This window comes from Anser cygnoides, chromosome 20, assembly GCF_040182565.1.
Source record: "Anser cygnoides isolate HZ-2024a breed goose chromosome 20, Taihu_goose_T2T_genome, whole genome shotgun sequence".
In the NCBI taxonomy this organism is placed as follows: Eukaryota; Metazoa; Chordata; class Aves; order Anseriformes; family Anatidae; genus Anser; species Anser cygnoides.
Window position 1 is genome coordinate 8789499 of NC_089892.1, and position 18244 is coordinate 8807742.

General features: G+C 43.9%; 1 protein-coding gene across 3 annotated transcripts in view; it reads right to left on the minus strand.

Moving 5' to 3' along the window:
* The window catches only part of PAPPA (pappalysin 1), a 362370-nt gene that overhangs the window by 127331 nt on the left and 216795 nt on the right, over positions 1-18244 (minus strand). For all 3 annotated transcript variants that reach the window (XM_013182853.3, XM_013182852.3, XM_066981035.1), the window contains one exon: positions 4111-4256. In XM_013182853.3, coding sequence (XP_013038307.1) covers positions 4111-4256 — 146 coding nt within the window. The remainder of the gene's footprint in view (positions 1-4110; positions 4257-18244) is intronic.

An 18244-nucleotide genomic window follows, 5' to 3' on the forward strand; every position in this document is an offset into this window, starting at 1 on the left:
AAACCACGGTGACTATTGGTCTTTCCACTGGTTATGCTCAATTTGGTTCGTAGGTTTTTAACTCAAAAAATCCTATGTACAATTATTTTGTACGGTGCATTTTCAGATCATTTAGTGTGCTGAAATGGAATGATTCTGCCCAGGCAAATGTAAACAATGCGTTTGAACCAAGCATCAAAAAAAAACGTACCTGGAGCACTCTCATACGTTATTACACAGGGTAAATGTAAAATACAAACCCACTGACTTCTGAAACACCCTAAAAATTGCACTAAGTTGCACCAATATTTGCAAACTAATACCTGGACAAAGAAAATGGAAAACAACCAATGCTGGGAAGGGGGAGATATCTGTGGGGTGTGCTCTGATCCTGTAGACAGCTTTGAAGTATCTGTCAGAAATACACTCTGCTCATACACTCAGGAAAGCCTAGTTTGATCTGAACTGCACAGTCCGCTAATGAATATGCATAAGTCTAATGTGTCAAAAAAAAAAAGAAATCCTGGAATGTGATAATTCTGAAAAAAAATAAAAAAATGCATGGTTGTTAAATATGTGCAAAGAAAGCCAATGGTGATTTTTTTTGTTGTGTGAATTATGGGATGTGTAGATAAGCAAATAGTAAATTTGTGAGGATTTATAGTATATTGAATTAATCATAAGCATTATATTTTTAGCTCTGTTAGATGTACCTTTGGATTTATTATATGTTTCATATTTTCTTTATTTAGCTTATTGACCTCAACTTTTCCAAGCCTTTTATTTAAAACTGTTTGTATATATTACCTACCATGAGAACAGGAGACTGCTTTGTAAAACTAATAGCAGGAAAATAAATCTTGGGTATGGTACACTAATAACTTAGTGACAATAAGGAGAGAAAAGGCTTTGGCAGGAGGAACTTTATCAGTGACTATAGCACAGGGAAGATGAGATCACCGGCTTCTGATGCACCATAGACTCTTCATTCTCATCTGCCTGGAGTCTTTTTGTTGCAATAACCATGGAATTACAGGAAAATAAAACTGAGAAGACTCAAGAAGCCACCTAATCCAGCTCTCAAAACAACACTGGACCAATCAGGTCTATGCCATCCCTCACATATATTGGCCTAATGTCTCTTTACAACCTCTGATGATACGAGTTCCCCAGCAATCAGTTTCAGCACTCATTCTTACGGCTGCGAGGACTTAACTCACATCTAATCTGAATTGATTTTTTTGGCAATTTAAGTTCATGACTTCGAGTCCTGCCTCACACCAATACAAAGAGCAGACCATTCTCCTCCCCTTTCACCAGCTTTTGTGAGACCGTCATCTTCCCCACTCCAGGCTCTTTTCCTTGAGGCTGAATAGCCCTAACCCAGTCAACCTTTCCTTGTAGCTCAGTTCTTCTTCTAGACCTCCCTGTCTGTTCTCCTTTGCTTTTCCTGGTTGTCTCATGTTTTCCTTCAAGTACGGTGTCCAAACATGACCCAGTGCTCCAGCTTTAATATTATCAATGCTGAAGGGAGAGGAAGGACCACTTTGTATGTCTTGCAAGGACACAGGCACAGATAGCAAGAGAGAAAAGACTTCCCCTTTGCACTGGGCACATGTGAACACATGCACACAGTGGAGTCACAGGTGCATGCATAAATATACAGTTAGTGTAAAGAATTGAACAGCAAATTTAAATACAGACACAAAAGAGTGAACAACGTTACTCACACTGCAACATCATGCCTACTATACCACGTTCAGAGCCTGCACGTCCTTTTCACAACACTGAGCTGGCTCTCACACTAGTTCTCCACAAGCCTCATCAGCTGTATACAGCCCTTCAAGTGTGCAGCTACTGAGCTCCCATGTTCCTAGTGTCCTTCGCTCCCCCTTTATCTGATACATACTCTGATTCCTCCAGAGCTTGGGCTCTACCCAGCTGGAGCCACTCACACCCAGAGAGCACCTTGGTGCGTTGTGCTGTGGGGGTCTCACTCCCTAAGACCCTTCCAGAGTTTGTTTTCAAATGTTGGGAGTACTGGTGAAATTCCCCAGCAGGATGTGCCTTCATAATAAAGGCTGGCTAAACGGTTCTGGCATTGGACAGCCCTGAGGCAGCTGGAGAGGGAGATTTTATTTTTGCCTTTGTTGAAAATTTATATTTTTCACAGCTGTCAAGAATCTAAATCAATTGCAGTTTTACAGAAAAGATAAACTCCCTCACCCAGACAATCTCTATCCCAGCCTTTAGATCTGCACCACAGGACATATTTCATATTTTTTATTAAGTACATATTGGATTTATAGAAGAGAGTAAAAAAGATTAAAGATGAATTCTTACAGACCAAGCACAGGTCTGGGAGGGCTATTATGACAGGAAATTATGGCCATAATTTATTTATTTTTACTTTTTTTTCCACTGCAAGTCAACTTCAAACTGTTGGCTAACGTCTTTTTTTTCTCTCCTTGGTCAATGAATTCTGTCAATACACTGTAGGAGCTGAATTTAAATTGTTTTGCTCAGGCATGATGTTGACAATTAGCTTAACGAAGTGACAGAAGAACTCATCAGGGCTTTGGGCAAGCCCCAGCCCTCTTGCAGAAGGTTCTTCTCAGCGCTCTGGAGTTCTCCCCTTGTTCTCTGCTCCCTCCCATGGCAATACCAAGGGAAGCTACGAAAATACTCATTTAGGGGTGAATCAGATCTATTCCTGCCTTATTTCACTCCAGTAGGAACAGCAGGGATGGTTTTTCCCAACAGCAACCAGAGCTGCTGTTTCGGGTGCTCCCAGCAGGAGCCAGCCTGTGGAGATGGGGCTGGAGGCAGGGCAGAGCAGAAGTGGCTTCACTTCCAGCCCTGCTCAGCAGGAGATTTTGTCTGGATGTGTGTCAGTGCCGGCTCCTGGGAAGGGAAGTTTGCTCACACTTCTTCCAGAGCAGCTGCAGAGCTGGATTTCATAATAAAATGCTGACTAACAGAAGTAGGGCAGCCAGCTCCAACTGCTTGGTCTGACCATGGAGCCTTTTGGCTACAGAGATAGGTGACTATAAAGAGGTGTTAACATCGAGGTTTGGGGTAATGTATTTCTGAATACAGAAAAGTTGTAGTTCAGCCCTCATAGCTTTAGAATGTATGTTTAGTATGCTTTAGAATAATAAACACCATATTTGCTGTCCTCTTCTGGGCTTTACATTTGCCACATCTTTTTTTGTTTTGCTCAGTGTGGGCTTGGATAAGGAAAAAAGTGGCTCAGCCTTTCACAAAGACTGAACATGGCTGAGGCTGGACTTCATCCCCAGCCTAGGAAGGTCTAGACAGGGTGGAGAATCATCTGGAAAACTTGTAAGAATCCTTCCTTTTGTAAAGATGACCGGATCAGGTTTGCAGCCTGAGGGAGGTTGGTGCAGTTAAGATAAGTACACACAGACTCAGACAGTGCCTTCTGAACCTTTTGAGGTTTGCATGACATTTTGCAAGGAAGACAGATCCAGAACCACTGGAGGTGTCAGGGCCATGGGTCATTTCGTAGGTTGCAGAGCTCTGTCTGGACCCCGGGGTTCCAACAGCCATAGCCAGCAAACTACGTATGAAGCATGTAGGCCAATCTGCAGGGTAGCAAACTCTTCCCAGTTCTACTCAAATGCATGTTAGAAATACAATCTCTCAGCAGTTTGCTCTTTTGCACACTGGTGGAAAAAAATAGTAACAAATGTTAACTGTAATCTGCAAAGAAAATTAATTGGACACTTACTAAGTGATGAACTAAGGATCATAACACAACAGGTTAAGGTTAAAAATTCACCTTTGTCTGCATTCCCTCACCTATCCCCCCAAGTCTTCTTTGCAAAGTGCTCTCATGGAGTGAATGCCCTGTAAAGTAGCTTCACTTAAAAGGTGAAATACTTTCAGCTTGACATCATCTACAAATACCATAATATGCTTTGGGTTTATAACCTAATATTTTCCTGGTTGTGAGCCAGTATCTGGGAATCGTGAAATACTTTTTTTCCCCTGACTATATATTAGAGCAATGATAAGAAATCAGAACAGAGCTTAGCGCATATTTGTCTTTACTTCTTAGCGCCTCAAAAGAATGCTTTACAAAGAAGAAACATCTTTATCACTCACCTAGATGCATCAAGGCTTCCTTGTCCCAGGGCCAAGTTGCCACTCCAGCCAGCTCTTCCTCGGAGGAGTTGGCAAAGAAGATGTTGAGGTGTGTGGATCCATCCAGCTTGAGTATGTTCTTCAGTTCATTGACATCTAAGTATGCTCTGTAAAAAAAATAAAAATCATTTTTTTTTCTAAAGGTGGCACAAAAAGCAACAAAGTATTGAAGAAGTGCCGCAATCCAGGCAAAGATCTTATAATATCCTGCGTATCAGTCACCCGAAATATTTTAATAACCCACTCCCAAACTTCAATTACTTTGCATTCATATGGTGAATCTCATCTGAGGACTTCCAGCCATTGCTTAACCACAGCCACAAAATCCAAGGTAAATATATAAAGCTGTCCATATTCCTAAGATAAGTATAGGAATCTATTTATCATGAGTGTAATTAACCATGTATTATGGTCAGTAAATCTTTTTATATCAGCAGTTACCTTGCGCATTTTCTCTAAGCTGTTCTGTGTTTTTACCTATAATTCTCCTCCACAATAACAAGCTTCAGGTCTTCAGTCTGGCACCAGCTCGTGACATTACTCCTTTGGCACCAGCAGCATTATTTGTGCCGAGATGCACCGGGTCTAACCCTGACACAGGATGCTTCTTAGGGAATTGCTATTTTAATTAGTTTGCTATTTCCAGCAAACAAAGTTGTAACAAGGAGAAGGGAATAAGCAACACAAGGTTAGATCTGCTGTATTTGAGTCTTGCAAACTAATAACATAAAGCAACCAAGCCTAAAAATGGGCAAAAATATTACGGGCAGGCAACATGCTTCCATCCCAAATTCCCAATTACACAGTGTTAAAAATGTGGAAAAATACAGATAAAAATTAGTCTCATTAGAAATCCCTTAAGGCAGAACAACTGGGTCATGCCTGTGTTCAAAGACACGCTGGTTCCTTCATCAGCTTCTGGACTCAGACCAGGAGGAGAGCTGACCAACAGAGGGGGAGTCTCTTTCTTCTGCTGCCCCCCACAAAAAGCCCTGGGATAAATGCTCTGAAGTGTAGCACTGCTTGAGGATCAGCCTCTCTTCCTAATAGTGTGGCTCCCTTCTGCCTTGGGAGACAGACCTAGTATGCCTTGCAAGAGATTTCCTATGGAGTGGCTGGTCCCCTACCACGACATTCCCAAGGCTCCTTAGGTGCCCCAAGATAAGCACAGTTTCTTAGCTTTTGGGACATCTGGAGGTTACAGAGCAATCTGCTTGTGGGCAAGCAAAGCCAGTCCCTTAAGCCTGACGGCCACTAGAATTACTTCTGGCACTCTGCGAAAGAAGTAGACTTCGTCGATGCCTGCCTACAGGAAGAACGACTCACCGAAACGCATGCTGCAGTGCCACGCCGGCTTCAGAGGCACTGCGAGGATCTAAAGCAGAGCTGCAGAAAGCCAAAGCAAAAGAGTAAACCTCTAAGTTCTCTGTCTCCAGCTCACATTGCCTCTTGATAGGTGAGGTGCTGTATTGAGACCTAAAACATGACTGAGTTGTGCTGTCTTCACCTGGCAGGTGGAAATAATGGAAAGAAAGATCACACTGTCATGCATGGTTGACCAGCTTGTTAGGGAAGGACACTGTTATGGTTTTGAGCAGTTCATTCCTTCTTCCTTAAGTCTACCTTTCCATCTGTGCATGGGTATAGATTCATGGAGCTTGCACAAACCAAATGCACTCGCCTTCAGTAAGGTTCCTTGCATATTTTGCAAGGCTTTCGTTCCCAGAAGGGTGAAAAAAAAAAACAGGGGAGTTGGATCGGCACCAAGATCTTTCTGTCCTTCCCTGGAGGACTCCCCAATGGAAAACACATTCATATTTCCACAATAGCTTCCCCTGCCACTTGCTGAAGTCATTGCCTCCAAAATAGTTCATGGCTGGGTGTCCCCAGGCCCTCGCTGACTCATGGAGGAAGACGTACTCTTTGGGGACACCAATGGAAGGGTATGTTTCCATTCCATACAGTGTTTATCTTCCAGTCAATGCGGATGACATCCTGAAGGACAGGTCAGCACTGTGACCCTTTACAGATTTCTCATCTCTCCACTGTTCCCAACACATCTTCCCAAAATACACAGATCTTTCCCTCCAGCTTGTTCTGCAAGTATCTGTACAATGATCTGTGGCCGTGCTTAATCTATTTCCAGGATCTTCTTTGTGCCTTTGAAAACATCTTTTCCAAACATGAGCTCGTAGTTAAGTGTGTCCATGAGCAATAGTTTGAAATTACACGAGAGCTAGCGAGCATTTCCAAATGAAAGTGTAAGCGTATCAGGTGGGAAATGTGATGGAAGATGTGTGCACATGCGGGGACAATGTGCATGTTTGCACACATGTCAGCATCGGTAAGAGAGAGCAAAAGTGTAAGAGAACGTGAGAGCAATGTGATACTTTGTGCAAGAGAGAAAAGCACAGAAGCAGAAGCATTGCATGCCCCTGAGTAGAAAAATGTTTGTGTTTTGTATCACTGTGGGAAGGAAGGGCTCGCCGTATGTATTTGAGGCTGCAGTTGTTGACTCTGGATACAGATGCTTTATTGCCTATGCAAATCCCTGTAGCAGTAACTACAATCAAAGTCCCCTCCTGAGATTACCAGTTTTATCCTCGCTCTTCTCTTATGGTTTCAAATTATTTACACTGATACTTCTTTATTCTCAGCTGTCGTTTTGCTTATTTTTAAACAATCCAATCTCCACTTAAATCCTCGATGCATGGCCACAATCACTCTCTCAGTCAGTTACATGCAGGCTGTGTGCTTCAGCTCTAGGGCTGTTCTGTATACGGGTTATTACTGCAGACAGCATTTAACTAATTGGCCAGTAATGTCAGCGCATCACCCAGGCTGGATTCATGTCTTATGTAAAGCCACTGTAACAAGTCACTTGGACTTAGCTTTATGGTATTTCTCTGACCACTACTTCTCTGCTAGACAGCGAAAGTCTGTGACGGAGCAGAATATGTTCAAATGGTGTAAGGGCAGAACGCTAAAAGGATTTTTAGTAAGGGCTCTGCACAGGAGTAGGTGTAAACAGGCCATGCTTGGGAGAAAGTAAATGCAACCCCCTTTGTAACAGCACACTGCAACCCCCAACACATAAACATGCTAAAGCATTTAGCTCAGGCAAATCCCTTGTAAGCGTGTGAACATGTGCGTGCATGAACAGAGGTGTGAGTGTAAGCAAGGGTTTGGGCTGTGCACACATGCGAGCCAGCCAAGAGTATATATGCAAAGGAACGTGTGTGTGTAAGAGATAAAAACATGAGCTGGAATTCCATCCTCTCCTTCCTCCCCATGTTTCTAATAACCTCCCATCCCTATCCATCATCACCACATTCCTACACTCAAGGAGGCATAAATTAACTACTTTTGCAGTTCATGTCCAACTACGTAGCCGCAGGCAGCAGACCCAACAGTTACCAGGTCAAAATAGTTTTCGGTTATTGCGTTGGACTGGGCTGACTCCCCCCTGCTGCTGCGGCTGCTTTGTTATCAGCCCAGGCTATCTGACCCAACGCAATCTGCGAGCATTGCTTACACTTCTCAAGGTTATGTGGGTCCCCTGATAGAGGACATAATGTCTGTCACATGGGCTGGTGCCAAAGAGAGCCAAAGAGCCCAGCCTTTCCAGCACTGCCAAACTCGCATTTCAAAGACATGAGTGCAGTCTTGGAAAGGGATCAAAGCCTTTCCAACTGTCATTAGAATATTTCCTTTATGCATCTCTCCGTGAGTGCCAGCAACATATTTCATAAAATTCATTGGCTCGAGATGGTACCTCCAATATAAACCTGAATGGGGAACTGTCAGGGCAAGTCTATGTGGAAAACAAAACAAAACCCAAAGCACAACAAAACACGTGTAATTCCTGTAATGGAAAAAACATACGATGCTGTGAGCGTGCCTAGCTCAAGAAAGCCTAATGAGCCTATTAGTGCATCATAAAAGGTCTCCTTTGCTGGAATCTGGTTTAGACATAGAAATTCTATGGTCTGTTTAAGGCCATTTGGGACATCGTATCAGGCAACATGTACATTCCCACCCAGATCTTTTCCCATTTGTCCAATGCAAAGCTCGGGTTTGTTTTTTTCCTGTGCTCTGAAAGCTGTGCTGTACAGCAGCTCGCTCTTACCCAGGAAGCCCCAGACCTCAGTCAGTAACAGGCATCCCATCCAGCGCTCCAGTTTCAGCCTAATGGAGCCTGTAGCTTACCCCGCAGTGCCTTGCCCCATCCGTCACATGAGCCATTATCCCCGTGCCTGTCTCATCTGTCAAGCCCATTTCCTGGCCACTTGGGCTGGGGCTTCTACACAGCAAGACATGTCCCCAGGTGGCGAGGCAAAGTCCGCAGCCAGCAGGCTCGTCCCCCGTGCCCACAGCCCCATCCGGCCAGGGGGAGCACCGCGACGAGCTCCCTTCTGCTGGCCCAGAGCTCCACAGCCAAACCCAGCCTCAGACCTCAGCCCTTAGCTACATGCACGTCTGACAACGGCTTTTAAGCTTGGTCGGTATCAGGTATCAGGTCCAATCATATTAAATCCAGCCCTGGGCACTGGCGTGGAGCAGTTCTGTACGTGGTTGGGGGCTCTCCCTCCTCCCCCAGGTTCAGCGCCACAGAGCAGCTTGCCCTGACAGCCACGGTGCAGCCTCTGCTCTCGTGGCTGGTTTTGCGTGGAAGCCCTTATTGTTAGGAAATGTTTTCTACTGTTTGCTCTGAGTTATTCTCTATTTGACTTTGTTTTGTTTTTATTCCTTCAAAGACAAGTGTCACTTTACGACAAAAAAACAAAAGTACTTAGGGCATTATTTGTAAGACCCCACACAAACAAGGAGTAGGAACTTAGTTAACTGCTCACTATGCTCACTATGGAGTAAACTTTTGTGTTTTTTTTTTGTTTTTTTTTTTTTTTGAGTTTCTTAGGAATAGAAGGCATTGCATTTCACTATCTAAAACAAAACAACAACAACAACAAAGCAAACCATCACCTCCTTGAGAAGCCAGCCTCAAACAGCCTCCCTTTCTGCCTCCTGACATACAGCATCCTGTCCCTTACCTAGCGGGTTCAGTACGTGGCAGGGCACAGCAAAGGACCCCGTACATTGCTCTCCTTCCCAAGACGCCGTGTTCCTGCTTTCATTTGTACTCTCAGAGAACTGGCAGCCCTTAAAGCATGGCATGCAATTTAGCAGCCATGGAGAAAGCTTTTCTGGGCAGCGCTGGCGGCACTTGCAGGCTGCCTGCGACAGACCTAGGGGTGGTTCCCGGCGTGGTGTGCCCGATGCTTCCCAGCTGTGTCCCCTTGGTCCTTCTGGCTCTGATCTCGGCCCCAGGACGGATGCTAACACACTCATTAAGGCAGCAAAAACCACAGCAGTTGGTATGTCAGGGGGCAGTCATCAAGCCATGTGGTCAAGCAACACGGGGGACCCAAGGTTTTAGGGTGCAGTGTCCACCTAGAGATTATTCGGTATCTGCAGTGAACAGCAAGGACAGTTCTGAGACAAATGATGTGCTTCCTGAAGATAATGGCAAGAGCCATGGCTTAACAGCACTGAAAGCTGACCTTGAAATGGGGCCATTTGGCAGACACACGCAATTACAATTTAGCTTTTCCCCCTGTGATTTCTGAGTCTCGGGTGGTCAGACACGGGGCTCGTCCTTTGGAGATGCAGCGTTGGTGCCAGCATACAAGCTGCCTTTTGCCTTCTGTCATGGAGTCACCGAAAAACAAGTCTGGAAGGGATGTCCAGAGCCCACCACTGCTAGCCCAGCATCCCACCGCAGGAGCATCTCCACCAAATATGTTGTTATCTAGCTCAGACCTAGGACCGCACATGACAAGGACTCTGCAACTGCCCCAGCAGTTGATTCCCTTCTGCTTTACCAAATCACTAAATTACTTATTTCAAAGCTCATTACATCTCTTGCAAATCATTTTGGTTTTAGGCTAAAACTACTGTATCTTTTCAGTCTGTCCCCACTGGCCATATTTTTAAGACTTTTGGTCATTTCTGATTTTCTCAGCTGCACTCCCCATATCCTTCTTAAAGGCTGATCATCAAATGTAGACAGTCCTCAAGCTGAGAGCTTATTAGTGCCATACAACTGCTACGTTCCTCCTGTCTGTCAGCTCCATCCTGACACAAAATGCACAGTAGAGCTTTCAGACCTACAAGTGTTCCTACTGCTTGTTTGTTTGTTTTTGTCTAAAGTGCTACAGCATTATCAAAAACCTGAATAAAAAAGGACAACCCACAAACCCTCTTCAGCAGTGGACTTCCCAAATTTTTGTCTGACCTCATGTTAAAGATCTGCCTTTGTTGGCAAATTTAATTTTACTCCTCATTTCAGACGGATTGTCATAAATCATGTGAAGCAGGAAGTGTGCCTCATCTACATTTAGTTTAGTGTTAATTTAAGACACTGGTGTAAGTGTAGTAAAAGTCATGATAATTTATTGATAAAGGTATAAATCTTTCAGTGATTGGGAAAGAGCCTGAAATAGAGTGGAGCCAGAATATTACAAGCGAAAGGTTTTCGGTCCCCGCTTAGATCCAGATCGCTGCCTGTATTCACACTGACATCCAAATATCTAACTGTAATCCTGACCGCATCCAAACCAGGCAGTCAGTAGGTCATGTCCAAAAGCATAAATCGCAGGCACTGTCAGCACATGTAGGCTTGGCAGCTTGTAAAGAATTTTGGTTTATCTGCTGCAGCAAAATGTCCTCTAGAGCCCCCAAATCTGATCTCCCATTACAAAGAGAAAAAAAAAAAGGATGTTTGTGGAAAAGAAAAAATAATGATAAGGATCCAAGAAAGGTCTTGGCATAATTGCTGAAATATAGACATAGCTTCTCGGGTAAATTTGGTAGCCAGTGCTGAACTCTGTATTGCTGTGGTGATGCTTTAACAGGCTCCGTGAGCTGGCTAGAGCTGGACCAGGGGTTTGGACACCAGTGGCAGGTCCTGCAAGGAGGGCCATCCCTATCACAAAATAAAATCCCACATGGTTACAAAAGTCTGGGTGTTTGCTGATCCTAGGGTGTCCTCTTTTCCAAACTGAATTAATTCCGTCATTATTTTGGTGACTCAGGCTTTACTCACCCCATGGAAAAAAAAAAAAAAAAAAGGAAAAATACAGAAAAAGATTTTTACTGTCTAAAAGATGGGACTCATTTGGGTCTGGGTTTTCTTTATCCTGGAACAGAGACTGAGAGCAGCTCCTTGGTCTAAAGTAGCAATTTTTTACAATTGTGAAGTCATCAGTTTAATTTTATTTGCCTTGAAATGCTGGCTTTCCAACAGCACTTCTAGACAATCCTAGAAATAAACACATTTCTACTGCATGCTAAATCCATAGGACTTCAAGGAAAACAATCGAACAAACAAATGTATACATAAAGGAAATGACTGGCTACCAAATTCTAAAAATCAGTATTATCATCCATACAACCCTAATGCTGCACCCCTGCCCAGCCCTAGCAGACTTTCTGACCAAAAGACTGCTAATAAATGATAGAGCTGCATTTCATCCAGCTGCCTATAGATAACTCCTGGATGTTGTAAATGCAGCATCTACTTCATGGCCTGAAGCACAGCAACACGTTGGAACAAACCTGCCGGCTGGACTGCTCCGAGTCTTGCTCTGGGTCCTCTTTCGTTTCGGTTCAAGTGCGCTCGCACTTTGAGCCAACTCCTGTTCTCGCTGGGCTGTGCACAAAGTATCAGCACTGACTGCAATGTATTTGCTCCAGTAAATCTAGAGTTAGTCAGAGCAAAATTTGATTCTCAAAGTGCAGCTTCAGGTTCAAATCCAAAATCTCAAAGGAAACCTCAGTTGAAACAACCAATTTTTGCCCAATTTCTGGCCAACGCAACTTGCTTTTTTAAGGAGGGAGGCGGGTTTCCTCAGATCTCCACACGGATTCTCTCAAAGGTTTGTAAATCCTTGCCAAATCCTTCACAAACCTGGGCTCAGATTCAGAAATACAGTGAAAACAGATTTTTTTTCCCGGCACTTTTGCTGCTGGTTCTGGCCAGGATAAGAAAGAGTAGAGGCTCAGGGAAAAAGAATGGGGAAAAAGATGATGCAAAAAAAATTCAAATGTCAAACATGTTCTGTCTGGGCTCTGGGCAAAACTTTGGGGTGGTTGTCAATGTACTCACTCCCCCTCTCCCTTTTATCCTCCCTGGCTTCACTGCCCGATGCTTGTACCAGAGCCCCCCACCCTTATATAACCTTTATATAGTGTTATATAGAGTTGCAGCGCTACAGACCATAAATATGTGATCCCTGAGCCTTCTTCCTTCGCAAGGTTTACATCCAAGAACAGAGGAACATTTGAGTTCACTCGTGCAGCAAGAACCAAAAACCCCTGTTTCCTTGCACAACTATAAAAAATAATTAAGCTAACCAGCTCCCCAGACCTAGGAAAAGATATGCTGGCCAGCCAACTTGCAGGAGGAGAAAAAAAGAAAACAAAGGGAAAGCCTTGGCAAAGAGGATTGCGATCTTACTGTACAATTAACTTCTGAGACAGTGAGTAGGATTAAAGCATGGAACATTTCAAGAAACATAGCTTTAAAATAGCAAAGCATTATGAAGCATATATGCACATTTCGCAGACCTTTGAAATCAGCAACGCTGGCAGGTTTATTTGTTTTGATTGTCTCTTTTTGTTTCTTTTACTACTTTGGGATTTTTCTCTCTCTCCTTTTCAAGCCTAAAGCCAAATGACCCATGAGAAATGTACTGTAATTTGTCTCTTATCCATCCCTCATCTCCATCTGATATTCCCTCTGCCCTGGTTACCCTGATGTTTTTCCAGACTCTACAGGCTGAACCATTGTAACAAGGAGAAAAGTCAAACGATAAAGAAAGAAGTGGCGTAAGGATATTTTCAGGAACCAGTTGTTAAAACAGATTTCCTTTGCCGCTTTTCCGAAAGCCCTTTTGGCTGCAGCAAGCCTCATTCATGTATACTCGAGACTTTAAATCAGTATAGGAAGGTACATATACTTCGGGCTATTTTAACCATCAGTTATACCGCTTGGCACTTCCACAGTGCTTCCCCTCTGGGCCTCAAAACGCTTCCTAAACATGAAGAGAGAAATTCCACTCTGGTCAAAGCCCTGACACAAGCCCTCTGCACCGCTCCAAATCCCGTCCAAGGGCTTAAGTGGTGCTAAAGTGGGACAAGAACCCTTGCGCTGGGCCTCCCCTCAAGAAATGTCACCAGGGCTGAAGAAGCCATGAAACAGGCAAGCAGAAGAATTTCCCTTGTCATGCAAACCCGAAGACGGAGGTACAGAAATGCAATAATTTGCTCAAAGGAACGTAACCATTCCGCGTGGCAGCTGGGATTAGAAACTACATCTCGAGTCTATACTCTTTGACACCGTGGATCATCTTTCTTTTATAGAAGTGGTGGTTTGTGTTACTGATCCTTCAGGTTTTCTGCTGGTGGCCACTAATCATATTTTACAATCCTTCCCTCTTATTTTACAATCTTTTACTGATATTTTACAATCTCCAAGAAGTCCTAAAGGTCTGGTGCTCAGCAGATGGAAAGTCGGAGCTCCCTACGATAAGCCGGTCCTTCCTGAATCCCTTGGCTTTGCTGTTTCGAAGACGATGTAGCACATTCAGTTCATAAACAGATTTTCTCGTGGAACCAGGGCTCTGCTTTCAATGAGTGAGCAGCCACCGTTCTAATAATATTTGGCATTTACATACCACCTCTCATCCCACAGAGCTTCCAAGAACAACCAACAGATACGTGCATAGCACACTGCACAATAGTTCAAGTAAAGGACATTTTGGTTTCAGTCACCAGAACAAACCTGATTTTTTGTGAAAAGCACCAGAGACCAGGAATGCAGCCTGTCATCACTCTCTTGAATCAGGTCAAGAGTTAGGTAGAGGCTCTGTTAATCAGACTGGAAGCCAGAGATCAAGAGGAAACTTGAAGCTTTGACACAGAATTTCCTTTAATTATAGGAGCAGATCATAGCAACTCTCTATATTAGAGATGTCTAAGGATTTCCACTGTTAATATTCAGCTCCAGCCTTGTCTCTCTCCTCCCCATCCTCGTGGCTCTGGGGTCAGGCTTGAAGTCACCTTTTCAGCCAAGAGCCTTGCTGGCACGACCCTCAGGAGTCCGGGCTGGAGCAACCCAGGTTTGGTGCTTTTGAAGCACGGGGGAGCTCCTCGTGCCCCCTCTTTAGGGTACACCCAAAGCATGGGGTTACCCTACTACACCGACTCTGCCCCACGCTGGGCTCAGCAGCACCCACCTACACTGACTACACATGGAGGGGCAAAGACCACGCTCGGGTGAACCACCAACCAGGGAACGTGGGTGATTTTGGGGAAGCCGAATGCAGGTCAGGCTGCGGAGCGCTGTGGTCTCAGGGTACTTGCAGTTAGCTCACCGTTAGTCACAGCCCCTTTGGAAGGGGGCACCTCGTGCCATCCCTGCAGGGTGTGCAGCTGGGACCTCGAGGGGTCCGGACGCCGAGCTACTCCTTTAGCATCTCCTCTAATTATCATGCAGTAAAAAATGCAGGATGAAAAAAGAACAAGATCAAATTCTTTGCTCCTTTCATCTCCCTTTCTGACATTAATCCTCCCTGCGCATAAACCCCATGCCACGAAGTGAGATGTACATTGCTATTGGAACAAAAAGAAACTTGGATTCAGGCCGACATCATCAAAAAAATAAAAATAAAATCATATATAACCACAAAGGACCCAGCATGTTTATTACAGATACTTCTGGAAATGATGGGCCAAAATAATCAGCCCAAATATGCATCTTGCAAAACATCACTTTTTCTTTGGAGATGCCGCTTCTTTTCTGTTTTTGTTTTTATAACTCATGAACTTCCAAATCTCATTTCTTAACCTTCTGGCAGGGTTGTGCACAAAGTTGGTCCTGCTGCAGTGGGCAGATCATCAATGGCTTATATTTAGGATAATCCCAATTTTCCTCTTTTCTGAGAAAGAAATGAAAACCTGACTTGAGTGAGACTGGTTGAAGTTTTCTCGTTTCATCTTATGCAGGAAAGAGCAGGAGACACCAAAGTGAGATTGTAAAGAACATCGTCTGGTGATGTCACTCCAGGGAAACCAAGAAAACCTTATGCCCTGGCACTGAAAGCCTCAAGTTGGTGAGATTTTTTTCTCTCTGTTTCAGTAAAGAACTCACCAGCACTTTTTATTTTCTCTTTTTTGTGGGGGATACTGGTGAGTCCTACCCATAAGTCTTTCTCTTCAGCAGTGAAGTCCTGAACACACATTTTAAGAAAAAAAATAAAAAATTAATAGTCAGATTCAAATATTATGAGATCCGTGAAAGCTGGTTACACTTGTTCTTTCCCAGCAATAAAGAGATTACAAGGAAACAGAAAATGTCAGTCACTGAAACAGAAATTTCACAGAAGAACATTTAGCTTTGAAGTTCCCAGAATCCACAGTAAATTGCCAGGTGATCTGGCAGAAACACCAACACACCTGCAATTGAAATAGTTCAGAGCTGCAGAAAGAAAATACTGCAGACAGTATATTTTCTAAATCCAACTTTTTTATTTTTTTTTAATTCTCTATTCCTGTCCAGTTGGAAGACAGAAAGAAAGGAAAAGAAGGTGAGGGAGAGAGGACTAAGTAGATGATGACTTTGTCAAGCAACTACTGTTGGGAGATGGAACATGAGGTAGCAGTGGCTGTAACAGCCATCTCTAAGATAATTAACTCATTAACATCAAAACCCTGCCCCTCATTTCTCTCCGCTGAGCCCCTGACAAGCAGCAGCAGGAAAGATGTAAATGTGCCTTTTCCAAGCGCTTGGGAATTATCACTCTTCCTTGAATTTAAACCTCCCCAGGACCTGCATCTTCTGCAAAGATGCAAGGTAAAGAAAAAGGCATGGTGTATGTGTGCCTCTGAGAGTGGGCATTTCTTGAACTGAAGGACACGTCAAGCAGAAAAGGTCCTCTACCCCTTAAGGCAACAGGGCAGCAGACACATCAAAAGCCGAGGTTATTGGGTGGATGGGAGGACATTTGTGTTGTCTCACATATGGATCTGCTAACACATATAGCACAACGCAGGCTCTATCAGACCAAAGCCTAAGACTGATTGTAAGCATTCCCTGGAGGACACATTTCCCAAGACCCTACAAAATTGGACTGGCAGATTATGAAAGGTACAATACTGATCCAGCATGTAACAGTAAACTAGAGGAAATCATACCCATATATTTGGCCTACAGACATGAGTGCAGGAATTGCCTGTTTTGGCACCACAAGCCTGTGGATCCACTTGAATCAAATACAGACCCCTAACAAAGGGCTATGAGACGGCAAAGATCTGTTATCCATTGTCAGATAGTAAGACGAAAGAGGGAAAACTGATTTTCCTTCATTTCTTTACCAACATTTGCCACGAGTATCCCCACGGTAGGCAGGCCTTGCCATGCAGTCTTCCTCATGACACTTCACCATCCATCACTCAACTCGCACATCTCAACCGTGCATCTCAACCAACTTTCACTCTGTTTTACTGCCGTAATTCATCGGTAACATGTCGCTAACAACTACTGTAGGACTTAAGATCTTGATGACTGCTAACCTAGCTCCACAAAAGATCCAGCAAAAATTGCAGGTTGTCATTTTTGTCCACTGATTCCCACACACAGACCCCTAATTATACAAACCCACGTTTTTAAAACGTATTTCAGCATGAAATGTCTTGCATCTACTTGTCAGAGACCGAGAGGGAGAATTCCCTCACTTCTGCAGCTCCTCTGTTGCTGACTCGGGACATCTCAAGAACTTTGCAAAGTCTGAGATGTTGCCTCCTTCACTTGGGCTGGGGGCAGAGGGAGGCACGCTGAAACCAACCCCTGGTCTATCTCCTGCTGACCATTTTCTGGATCAAAAACTGGAAGTTATCTGGCTATCATTCCCAGACAACTCTAAAAAGAATTTTGTGTCTGATGAAGACGAAGGTAAGCCTGCATTTTTAAGGCAAAACTAGACATATTGAGGCAAAAATACATGAATGAGTCTATCCCCAGAAGTAAAACTATCACAGGAACTCTGAGCAGATGAGGAGGAAGCCAGGAACTTCTGTCCCTTATCTGAATCCAAGTGGGAGCAGAGGGGATATCAAACAGCACAGGTATCTTCAGGCAAATTGGGAGAAACACTCTGATGTGGCTGACAGAAGCATTTTACTCTGTGTTTGGAAGTTTATCATGACCGATCAATTCTGGAAGAATTAGTGAGTGAGTTCTGGTTTTTGGCACTGACACAGCAGTGGTAAAAAGGCTGGAGGCAAAAGGGAAGTAATTTTCATAATGCTGTGAACTGTTGCCATCAATCCTTACCCAAAACATTTCTTCCACTTACTCTAGCACAGTGCTGTTCTGTAGGAGCTCCCCTCTCAGCTATTGCCCTTCGTCTCGGGAAGGCTCTCGACCTCACTCGTGCTCTGGATGTGGAGACCCAAGCCAAAGACCGAAGTCTGTTGGAGTTCAATCTTTCTACGGACTTCAAAGAGCCTGGGATGCGTAACTTACTCCAGACAGAAAGCATAACACACATTTGGAACAATATTATACATGTAAAAATAGAGATGATTGAATGACTGCTAAGCAATGCAGTGTGATGGGGAAGCCTGATGTAAATCATGCGCGGCATTTACACACCTATTTTCAGCCTCTAACCTCGGCACTCTGCATCCTAGTGGAAGTACCTACCTCCTTCCTTCCATTATAAAGACTTTAAGATTTAATTCTCTGAATCGTGCCTATGCTGTGTGTCTATCCCTGCTGCGAGCAGATGGCATGACTGCTCCCCTAAGGAACTAACTGAGCAACAGCCACAAATAGCCAAAGCTTAGCCTCAGCGATAAAGGAAAGTTGCAACTACACGTTTTGGGAGGAATCAGCAATACACAGAATTAGTCCTTACCGGAAATCAAGCCATACATGAAACTAAAATAAAAGCCCTTAACGAGAAATACCAAGTGCAAACATATTAAGGTATTTTGCATAATGTTGATGTAATTTTGTAGTACATCTCAGGCA